We start from the raw sequence: 12,013 nt of genomic DNA, 5'->3' as shown, positions 1-12,013 counted from the left end.
GCCCCCCAATTTGACAGTTCATTTAAAGGGATACTCCACCCCAAAATGAAAATTTTGTCATCAATCACTTACCCCCATGTAATTTCAAACCCGTAAAAGCTCCGTTCATCTTCGGAACACAATTTAAGATATTTTGGATGAAAACCGGGAGGCCTGTGACTGTCCCATAGACTGCTAAGTAAATAACAGTGTCAAGGTCCATAAAAGGTTAGACAGTCGTCGTCAGAATACTCCCATCAGACGTGCAATCTGGGTTATATGAAGCGACAGGAACACTTTTTGTAAGCGAAGAAAACAAAAATAATGACTTTATTCAACAATTCCTTTGTCAACATTCTTCTCTGTGTCTCTCCATATCACTGTATGCTGCGTATGCTCTTCTGTATCATCCACGCCACAAGGATGCACTGTTTCTATGTGTATTTAGCTTCGATTTGAAAGAAAAGTGCATCCTTTATTGAATAAAGTTATTTTTGTTTTCTTCGCTTACAAAAAGTGTTCCCGTCGCTTCATATAACCCAGATTGCATGTCTGATGGCAGATGGAGTATTCTGATGATGACTTTCATACCTTTTATGGACCTTGACACTGCTATTTACTTGGCAGTCTATGGGACAGTCACAGGCCTCCCGGTTTTCATCCAAAATATCTTAAATTGTGTTCCGAAGACGACCGGAGCTTTTACGGGTTTGGAACGACATGGAGGTAAGTGATTAATGACAAAATGTTCATTTTGGGGTGGAGTATCCCTTTAATTTTACTCAGGCATATCTATTAGATTCGCCTATTCATTAAATTAGACAATTTTATTAAGATCGAACCCAGTTTCTCTTTTTCATTTGTTTTTCTATAAACAGCCTGCCAAACTGTTTTTAGACAGTGGGACATGCCATGAGGAAGACTAATATATATTGTCATAGTGCGTCAAGTTACTTATAAAAAGTGGGGAAAAAAGCAAATCAAAGTAAATTTAATGGTCCAATTAATCACATATATAGCTACAGGTTTTAAAAACAATATGAAAGGATAGACAATGTTGATTGCTTCCACATAATCAGTTTTATTCTTGTGACACGGCCCACAGTCTAACTACTACTCTGGAGTGAACTACAATATACCTAGATATTATAAATAGATTAAAACAATAACACAGAGTCAAAAAACCTGGACAATATGTCCAAAACGTGTAAAACAATTATAAAGCATTGAAGGTCACTTAAGCACAGAAATGGCACTCTGAAAAACCCACAAGTGCGTAATCTGTATCTAGAGGAATATTTAAAAAATGAAACTAAGTAAACGAATCATCTTGCACAACCAAGTCTACTGACTTTACGGAGATGTTTGATTAAATCTCAAACTAAAATGCTACAAATTAATAGTTCATCAACTCAATAACTACTACTGAAACACTAACACATAAAATCCTCTTCTCAAAAGTGACCCAGATAAAACAGTCTTGGCATGGCATTGTACACATTTACACTGACAGGATAGTCACACACTATATTTCCAGTGGGAAATATAATATTTACCTTGAAGACATGTCAATTCTTGCACTGGTATTATGTGTTGACTACTTTTGGGCAAAAATACAGCAGCACCTGGATGCAGTTTCAACCTTGCTACAATTTGAACTGCAACTGACCTTCAGAAATTTTTATGTTACTTCTTAAGTTCAGTCATTTTTGATTTGCTGAAACAATGATTTTTTACTGAACAAGATGCATGTAATAGCTATAAATCTTAGTGTTGTTCGACTGAATGTCATTTTTATATATAAACTGTGGAGTTTTAAGTAAACCTGTGTTTGATTCCTGTCTGTTTAAATCAAAATAAGGGGAGTAAAAATTCCCTGTTTAACACAGTAGTATTAATTTTTGTAATAACTTTGGCAAGCCATGAAGCTCAAGTTGCACCTCTGTGTAAAATCCACAATTTGACAGCTCAGAAGTCAGCTCGCAAGGCCTTCACACAGCTTAAGTGCTCTTCTCCATTTGATTTTAAATGACAAAGGAGGACTTGTGGCGGAAATGTCCCTGAAGAAAAACAGAGAGCAGGCAAATGATATGTAGTTAAAATGTGGCACTACAGAAGCAAAACATAAATCCAGCTGAATATTTTTTCCATGTAGAGATTTTACTGAGAGATTATTTTGAGGATTGCACTAATACCACTTTAAGCTTGGTTAGTATTAATAAAAAGAAAATATCTGCAGTCAGAGAAACGCTGCGGTGTAATCTGAGAAGATAAACACTAACAAATCTTGGATGATATTTCATCCATCCTTGTAAGAACATTTCAAAGTGTTGACTACAGCCTCTAAACATGCACTAATGCATGAAAATGATATCTGTGGTGTTTTATCACGTCACAAATCCACACAGCCTTACCTCATCTGGACTGGCGTAGTCCATCCTGTTTTCATGTTGGGGTACTTTGTAACTGTATGAAACAGAGCCTTGCAATCTTACCAAAAGTGCATTCAATTCCAGATCAAATGAGATCAGCCCTTAAGGTTTATTTTGTGGTTATGTTTTTACTTACTTGGTTTCCCTGTGGTCTTTGCAGGAACAGTAGCCACTTTTCTGAATCTGACAGATCCCCACAATGACAAATATAAATGCTGCCACTCCACCTAAAACCTTCAGGAATATTCCCACAATGTCCAGATCATCTAGAAAGAAATTACATACAAATGAATGAATAACTCTAAATAAAAATATAAAAAACTTGTGTCACCTGATTCTTCAGAATTCATTCTAATATGCTGATTTACAGTAGTTCTTAAGAAACATTTATTATTATTAACAAAGAATCTTGAAAAAGAATATATCAAAGTTTTCACAAAATATCTGTGGTTGTTTTCCACAGAAAAAAATTAGTGCATTTGGAACATCATGAGGGTGAACAAATAATTTTTATATTAAAAGCTTAATCATTATTTCAAAGTGCAGCTACTGACCAGCATATTTAAGGGGCAAACTTACACACTTCCATTATCTGAGGACTGCATTTTGACCATCCTGCCTCATTTCTGGCCTGGCAGTAGTATTCACCTGCATCCTCTTTCTTCACCGACCGGAATTTCTGTGGATCAAATGTAAATCATACACTTATCAAAAGCCTAGTTAATATTGAAACTGGTAAAATAAAACATAAGTGAAATAATTTTCAAAAAATCCATTGAATTGGCCACAAAAACAAAAAACAAACAAACATATAACTTAATCTAAGCCTCTATTTTTATTAAACAACAAAGACATATAACTTGGGATAGTTCACCCAAAGACCTTTGTTCATCTTCAGAACATAAGTAAGATATTTTTGATGAATTCCGAGAGCTCTCTGACGCTCCAAAGACAGCAATGATCCTAACACGATCAAGGCTCAGAAAGGTAGTAAGGACATTGTTAAAATAATCCATGTGCATCAGGGGTTCAACTGTAATTTTACGAAGCTACGAGAATACTTTTTGTGTGCAAAGAAAACAAAAATTACGACTTTATTCAACATTTCGTCTTCTTGCAATGTATGTACGAGGATACATTGTTTACATTCAGATCAAAGCATAAACAACATATCTGTGCAAATATGTTGCATACGTTGTTTACGTATGTGATACTTTTAAAAAATGGTGCTAGGGTGACACAGAGGAGACGAATAGTTGAATAAAGTTGCTATTTTTGTTTTCTTTGCATACAAAAAGTATTCTCGTAGCTTCTACGGATTAACCACTAACCACTGATGTCACATGGATTATTTTAACGATGTCCTTACAACCTTACTGAGCACTGATCATGTTAGGATCCTTGCTGTCTATGGAGGGTCAGAGAGCTCTCAGAATTCATCAAAAATATCTTAATTTGTGTTCCGAAGATGAACGAAGATCTTACGGGTTTGGAATGACATAGTCTCAGCCTTAGACATCACGCCCATGTACCGTTGGCTAAAAGTCTGATGCATATCGCACACAAAACTGGACACACCTTAGGAGTTTTGAAGTCGTCATCGGATTGGTTGAATTATACAGGATTTCCGTGAGACGCGTGTGTTGGGTTATTTAACGTTCGGCCTGGAAACAAAGATGCCATGATGCCAAACCCCCTCATGAAAGAGGAAAGCCGTTGTGTTTACAACGTTTAAATTTTAAGTTTGCGGCATAGAATCTTTAAAATACGTCCAAGAGCTTTACAAACTGGTCTCTTATTGTGGCAACATTTCCATGACCCGAACATGATGATGAATGAAATAAACTGTGATTGGTTGTTTGACATGTCGGTCAAACGGCCTCATGGCCAGGCCTTGGCCAACGATTCCAGACCTTCAGCCATCAGTCAGAAGGTCTGGAATGACATGAGGGTGAGTAATTAATGACATAATTTTCATTTTGGGTGAACAATCCCTTTAATCTACACCTCTATTTTATATTTAAAAGTAAATGTAAAAATTAAATGTATTTTTTAATTATTGTTTCTTATTCTTATTATTTCATTTAAAGCCAACGTTTGCAATTTTTGCAATATTAAAATACTTTCTCCATTCCAGTGTGGTGTTTTAAATAAATGTAAAGTTAATGCAATTCATTCACAGGGCAGACTGTGTAAACACAGCAAAACAAACCATTATTTTGCAATTCCTTGCAAACCAATGGTGGTGCAGAATGTAATCCAAGCCTCTGAAATTTAAGTAAAAAACATAAGTTGTTTTTACTAGCATGTCAGCACAAAACACTTACCAGCGAACCAGTCTCAATGTTCATGATGTATGAAGAATTGTAGAACTTGCTGCTAGTTTTGGGGTCTTCTGGCAGTTCTTCGTTGTTTTTGAACCACTGATACTGTGACTGTGGAAAGCCTTCGTTCTCAATACAGCGCAGTTCAGTGCTTGAACCCACCGTAACCGCCTCCGGCACACTACACCTGGGCATCACCGGCTTCACTGCAGCACATCCACAACAAAACAGCAGCTTTTTTCAATGTTTCATTATGTATTTAGAAAAATAACCAGGGTGAATTTTCATTTCAGACCAACTTTAAATAAAGTTTAAAAGAACTGCAAATGGAAAACAGCATTCGCATTACATCTGATACTGCATGGCATTAAATTCCCTCTCAGCTTTATTATGTTCCCAACAGTAAGATCGCAAATTGATCAGCTCAACATATTCATCCTGCCCTCAAGCCCACTAAAACATTTTTATCCGGACAGTTCAATCAGTTCTGTTCTCATCGGGCATTTCAGTGCAACATTACTGAGAGTTATAACCATGGATTAAAACTCACAGAATGTTCCCTTTGCTGTACCTGAGAGGAACTATTCCAGCAGTACCTCTTACAGCGAGACTGATTAGTATTTCATCAAAGGGCTTCTGGTCATCGATGGCCGCCACCTCACAGCGATACTGAGCTGTGTCCGATCTGCTGGCGTTCAGGATCAGAAGGTTTGCAGGCTCTCTCAGCAAAGCCCTGTGCTCCAAGTCACCTGAGAACATAAAGCAGCTCAGTTCAGTTGAATTTAGCTTAAACACTGTCAACAAATAAACAGCATTATTTTCTGAGAGAAAGAATATGTCACCTGAAATTTTATTTTTGGAAATAGACATAGCTGGGTACACCATTTTTAATTTTCTTCCATTCAATTCTGGGATTGTTTGTAGAAATGGACTCTATCAAGCATCAACTCAATCGCTTTAAAGAAACAAGAAATAGCCGTCAATTTATGCAGACATTAATGAAGTAATCTTCAGTGTTGGGAAGGTTACTATTACTATACTATATCAACAGCATCAGAATAGCATTTCTGTACTAAATGGCCTTTAAATGGCAGAAGGCATCATGCATATCAAAATGCAAAGCAAGAAATATATATTATTTAACATATCCTAGCTTCTTACAGAAAGTATTCAGATGTAACCCCCTTTGTAATCATTAACATTTTCATAAGTAACTGTAATTTAATAACACATAAAAATTTTTCTCATTAAATGTAAAATAAAACACGTAAACATGTTAAATGTAAATAAATAACCCAAAACACTTAAAAACAAATAATTACTCCCCAACACTGGAAATCTTACTAAACAGCTTCATATAAGACTTACACTCAAATTCATTTGTCCATACGGATTTTTCAGCTGTTTTGAGAATTACAGCAGAAGCTGTACTGTTGCCTGCAACAGATGACAAAGAACAGATAACAGGTCTGTCAAGAACAGTACAAAAATAAGACATTTTTATACCACTGTATACCAAAGTATACGAAGGTATACTTTGTATAATACCAAAGTATTTTAAACATTATTATATATAATACGTAATTTAAAAAAAAGTAAATAATTTAATAGACATTACTGCCTTAACATTCTCATTCTGTGTTGCCTCTTCACTCATTTATTATAATTTATTAAATTAATATCTTAAATATAGCCCTTTTAAGATGTTTCAATTATAATATTCGTTGTACTGGCTTTAATTTATTCTGATTTTAATATATTGTGTGCGGGCAGGAACATTTTTCATCACTGCACTACAGTAATGAGAATATAAATGAGAATCATTGTTGAGAATTAATATCGGATATGACCCAGTCCCAAACATGTTTTTGTGAGATTTATTTATACTTTCATGTTTAAAAACAAAGCCTCTACATATCTACTTCTCTGATTATTTTTTTTTCTGTTTTAATGTTAAAGATGAAAAACCTTATGAATTTTAGTAATGGGTGACTCAGTTTTTTATGGTGTTTATGGAAAGCGTAATAGAAGAATAAACTTTTTAAGTATCTTGGGGAAACTGTACCCAGACCTGAACAAACTGCTGTTGAATATTCATGGATATATTTAGAAGAGCTTGTGTGTTTTTTTTCAGTTATTAGTCTGTCTGTACTAACTCAAAAAGGCCAGACAGTGTGAAATAATGAAAAGGCAAATATGAAACAAATTATTTGGCAAAGCTTGACAGTCCCGATAGGCTTCGTTCATATGAGAAAATCATTTGGGGTTTAGAGCATTTGCTATTTCCAGATGCATTTTCCACTTTCACATAATCTCATGAAATCCACAGAGTGTATTTACAGTGATCCATATGTGATAATCTGTGGCTTTAGCATCAGATTAAAATCTTACCATATGGACTTCTGCAAAGCTTAAGACAGACTTCAGTTAGCACAAGCCAAACATCTGTGGGGTTTAATCATCACCTAGACTGTCATCTCGAGGAATAGCTACACATGGGACAGTTCTGACAAAAACTGATGAACTGAATTCTGCTCCATTTAACCACTGTAAAGAGGCACTTTATGGAAGACTAGAGCAAAGAGTCATATTGCAACAGCTGGAGAACTTCAAGGTTTCCGGTTTCCAAGGCTGACTTTCCCATCGCATGCATCATGGTCTATTTTTACAACTGCTGTTGACATTTCTCGATTAGACAAGCTACATTATCCACCGCTGGGAAGCATGTATGTACACAAACACACACACATACATACATATTTATATATACATGAGAAGAATGTACATGAAGAATGTAACAGTTAAACAGTTAAAAAAAACACAAATCCCAATAAAACATTTCTGCATATCCACTCTAAACATAACAAAAGCCCCCTTTTTAATATTTGTGTTAATTTATGTTAATTATGATTCCGGTTTATGGTTGTTTTGATTGCATACTTGGTGGATAATTACTTTACAAGACAATAGCTGATTGTTGTAGCATTACAAATGACAAACAGACTAACTTAAAAGAAAGACAGAAAAAGAAAGAGTGGGAGAGAAGGGGGAGGTTGTGCTGTGATCTTTGGCTTGAGACATTCTTTATCGCACGACTGTTTACAAAAACTCTTCTCCACAGTTCTGACAGCACAAAGATCCCGTCACTGGACAAAGTGAAAATGAAGGCTGAAGTTGAGCCCATTTTAAAGTATATTGGTATTCAGGACACTTTGACCAACAGCAGCGGCTTTGAGAATGAATGAATGAAGCGACACCTCTTCACACATCACACAACTTGCACAGAGGCACATTGTGCTGAGAAGAAAATGAAAAGATCAGGTTGAGTCCAATAACATGTGACCTGAAATCCCTCAAAAACATGTCAGCTACAATAAAATAATTCAACAATGATCTTAAACAGTTGGTTTTCTTGTGAGAAAGAAGTGAGCTTAAGTGTATTGAATCTGCACTTATAGTGTACTTCAAAGCTTAAAGCATATTTCTTTAGAAAACTATATTAATAATGTAATATTGCTGAAAAAAAGCGTACTTAATTAAAAAGAGTACACTTTCATGTCTGTTTCTTAACACACATAATTAAACTTTTAAAAACTTTTTCAAATTAAAAGTTTTACTTTAAAGTACATTATAAATTATAATGTTTTAATATTTTTCGTCGTGATTTAAGTACACTTATTTTAATGTGCTGCGGACACTAAATATTAAAATACTGTACTAAAGCACATAAAGTACTTGATATTCAATATATTTTAAATGTACTAAATTGCATCATCATTAATGTGTAATTAACAACTATATTTAATGACATACACATTTTAAACTGGAATTTAGCTTATCATAAATGCTTGCCAGTACACACTATATTTCAAAAGCAATATAAATAACTATGAAATTACAAAAGTCAGAAACATTCTTAAGTTGAACTAGTTACATTATATATATATTTAAACTACAATACATTTTAATTTAATTGTAAATAACATGCAATTAATAATATTCAGTTAGTATTTTTTTCCCTCTTTTTAAACATATGCTAAAGTGTACCTCTTTTCTTTTTATTATTTTTTATTTTTTTTACATGGGTAATCTGATTAAAGCGACTCTCAATTAGGCTATTAATACACAGACACACACAAGCATGAGAAGCATGCTGAGGAATACAAACTAGAGCTGTGTCTCAACCCCTAGAGAACTACCTAACGTTACCTAAACAGCATCTTCGAATATAGGATGTTCATATTAGAACGTTCGAACGCGCCCAAATATGATGTCAGAGCAGGCAGCTCACTGGGTTTTGAGACACGGTCGCTGTATTCCAACCCTTGGCGATATAAACCAATTACTCTGTATTTTAACGTTCCCATCTTACTAGAAAACGCGAACTGTGTTTGCACTAAAATTGAGCGTGGCGTTAAATGGCTAGTAAAGCGTTAGCAGCAGGGGTCAGCGCGAGAATGCCATCACACGGATCCACGACCGCCTATTCAACAAGACCTACAAACAAATTCACAGAAAATAAAGAAATCTTTACTCACACATCCATGAAAAGAGCGCCAAGTAAAGCGTTTGACGCCCAATCGCCATTCTGAAGAGATGTTTTACATACGAATTTAGCTTAGCTGTCCAGACGACGGGGTGGACACACTGGAGGATGCTACCGCTGATGAGTTTCCATAGCTACAAGGACATCCGAGCGGAAGAGAGGGGAGGTGCTGAGACAGCGCTCGTGGACTTCCGGTTGATGATGAGCATTAATGTTAGGTAACGTATATAGATTAGACCTTGAAAAGAAGGTATTAAAATAGTGCTTAGGCGTATTTGAGATATTAATCGAGAATTATGTCAATACGTGATAAATAGCAGTAGGTGTAGGCTATTTCTCGGATAAGAGCGATACATGTTCACTTGGGCGCATATCTGTTTTTTTTTTTTTTTTCAGTAGTTTCAAAAGGGTGTGACCCACGAATGTATTCAAACAAAAAATCACAATTCAAAACCAGATGTCAATCATAATTTCACATTTCAACACCAGATGGCAGTGTTAGAGAGGATAAAGATAAAATCTGGGGCCTGCACACCTATCATTACTTTGTACTTTAAAATGTTTTTATATTTAACGAAAAAAGTAATAATATGTGTTATTGGATTATTACAATTAATAGCAAAAAATGTGAATGTTTGGAAATGTAAACTGATATTTCCTACTGACACACTACAGCAAAAGATAGAAATAACTGACTTAAAACTATTTTTTTTTTTAACTGGTGAAAATACTAGTGTTCGAATCATTTTGGCCACCACTGTATAAAATATTTTTTAATTAACTTTTTTTGTGTGTGTGTGTGTGGCAAAAAAGTTTTCATATCACGTTCAACTGAACATGTCTTTTTATTAGCCTAAGACTCTTCGCCTCTTATCCAAGTGAATAAAACGAACTGAATCAAAAATGAATTACCAAAAGGTTCATATATTGTTGTGACGAATACTGTAGTATGAGTGGATGAGAAGTGTGTGATATTTTACGCAATTAAGAATTTTGCCTATAATTGTTTGACATTCAAATGTAACAACATAACAGCGTCTGTCTGCATCTGACACCTTACACCTAGGTACACATTTTTCCTTTTTTGCCCTAAATGCTAATGAAACATTTAATTACATGGAAAGAATATTTTATTTTTACTTCAAATAAAAATATAACCTTTACCATCGTTTTTAGAGAAAAAAAATAAACAAAAAGTAGTAGAACCTACGCACTGCAGTACTTATTTATTAAATATTTGGTATATCACCACTTTTTATCAACCACTTTTAATTCACACACACACACAAAATTGCATATAACATGGAGAGGACAGTCATACAGAATTATGAGTACAGGTCAAAGGTCACACTAAGGGATTAAAAAATGTCTTATGTATTTGATGTTATGTTAACAATGTCTTTGTGTGTATTATTAGTGTATTTAAATTTACTAATTCCCTGGTCACTGCATTATTATTTTTTTATTTTTTTTATTTAATTTATTTTTGTCATGTTATAATTTGAATGCATTATTCACTTCTTGGGCTCGAACCACACCATGCTTAACAAGGGTCTTAGATTATTATGTTGTACAGTACTATTCACAAATGCAAACTATGAGAATGAGTTATTAATTGCCATTTTAATTAGGACAATGAATCGTATTAGTCTTCATTAGAGAAGAACATAGGATGTTCATGCATTCACACAAACTGCAGGCTTCATGTCATCAACTAGTATTTTAATCTTATATAAAACTTTTTTTTGCATTTAGAAAAACGGTCGTGCCACTCGAGCACAGCCGAAGAGACAGTCTGCAATCACACCCACTCTCGCCACTGTTACACTGTGTTTGCACACACTGTGACCAAACTGTCCAGCTCTGTCAGCGCCTGCTGCGTGTGAGTATTTGAACACTTATGCTTTAGTCCTCTAGAGAACAACGACACCTTCAGAGCTTCATTCTCTCTTGGCCTGTTATATATTTATATTTATATATGAGGCATGATGTCTTGAATACACATTCACATGCATGTTTGTGCGTGCAGTGAAATGCCTTCCTGGATGGAATCTTCAAACGGTGCACATGAAGCTGAAGATCATTTCAACAGATACTTGATCTGCATCATCAGAACATATGTGACCAGGAAACCATGGCAACCATCTCAGGTGCTCTGGCAAGCTGGAAACAAGGCCAAAGGAATGTGTTTCACAAGCCTGCATTAGTGTTAAATGGTGTTACCCTTCACATCAAAGGCAAATACGTGGAGGAAGATGCTAAGGTCATTTTTAAGATATATAGTGCTGATAAGAGCTGTTTGCTATATCATTCAGCAAAATAAGTCAAATTTATTTGTAAAGTGCATTTCACAAATCATTTCAAAGAAGCTTACAGAAAGTCATACCATGCTTTTGATGATATATAACGATGATAAGTGATCTTCTGCATTAATATCTAGCTATATTGCAGCACACCCCACCCCCATTATTAATATGAGCAATTTTTGCAGGAAAAAGTCCATATCTGTGTATTGTATCTTTAAAATTTACTGACAGCCCACCAAAAAACAGAAGGTGATAAAAAAAAAACCCACACATTATGAATCAAAGTTCATCACAAATAAATTTCTTACATGTTGCGGTAACACTAAAATATTTATGTGAAATAAAAAAAAAATACAATAAACATTAATTTAACATCAAGATGTAATATTAAACTAATTTAGCTATTACTGATAATAAAACTGATAA

The 12,013-nt window shown here is 34.8% G+C and overlaps 1 protein-coding gene and 1 long non-coding RNA gene across 2 annotated transcripts; one reads left to right on the top strand and one right to left on the bottom strand.

Annotated features, from left to right (window-relative positions):
• Positions 1-634: 634 nt before the first annotated feature.
• LOC109103889 (junctional adhesion molecule 3B-like) lies at positions 635-9,425 on the bottom strand. The gene is made up of 9 exons (XM_042739375.1): positions 9,274-9,425; positions 6,104-6,172; positions 5,578-5,690; positions 5,332-5,484; positions 4,739-4,941; positions 2,991-3,090; positions 2,548-2,677; positions 2,394-2,445; positions 635-2,039 (listed from the first exon to the last, which is right to left on the bottom strand). The coding sequence occupies exons 3-9, from the start codon at positions 5,618-5,620 to the stop codon at positions 2,004-2,006; spliced, it is 717 nt and encodes a 238-aa protein (XP_042595309.1). The 5' UTR covers positions 5,621-5,690; positions 6,104-6,172; positions 9,274-9,425; the 3' UTR covers positions 635-2,003.
• Positions 9,371-11,754, top strand: LOC122139806. Its single transcript, XR_006156553.1, has 3 exons — positions 9,371-9,499; positions 11,037-11,163; positions 11,311-11,754. It is a non-coding gene; the product is annotated as an uncharacterized LOC122139806 (long non-coding RNA).
• Positions 11,755-12,013: the final 259 nt, after the last annotated feature.

Source organism: Cyprinus carpio, chromosome B15 (genome assembly GCF_018340385.1).
Source record: "Cyprinus carpio isolate SPL01 chromosome B15, ASM1834038v1, whole genome shotgun sequence".
NCBI lineage: Eukaryota > Metazoa > Chordata > Actinopteri > Cypriniformes > Cyprinidae > Cyprinus > Cyprinus carpio.
Note: the sequence above shows the minus strand (reverse complement) of the source record. Positions and strands in the feature narration are given on the sequence as shown.

Excerpts from the sequence above, each read along its gene's own strand:
- LOC109103889 (XM_042739375.1), bottom strand. The coding sequence starts at position 5,620 with ATGGTGTACCCAGCTATGTCTATTTCCAAAAATAAAATTTCAG. Across the intron at positions 2,678-2,990 it reads TCCTCAGATAATGGAAGTGT|ATGATCTGGACATTGTGGGA; the intron begins GTAAGTTTGCCC and ends ATTTCTTTCTAG. Across the intron at positions 2,040-2,393 it reads ACTACGCCAGTCCAGATGAG|GGACATTTCCGCCACAAGTC; the intron begins GTAAGGCTGTGT and ends GTTTTTCTTCAG.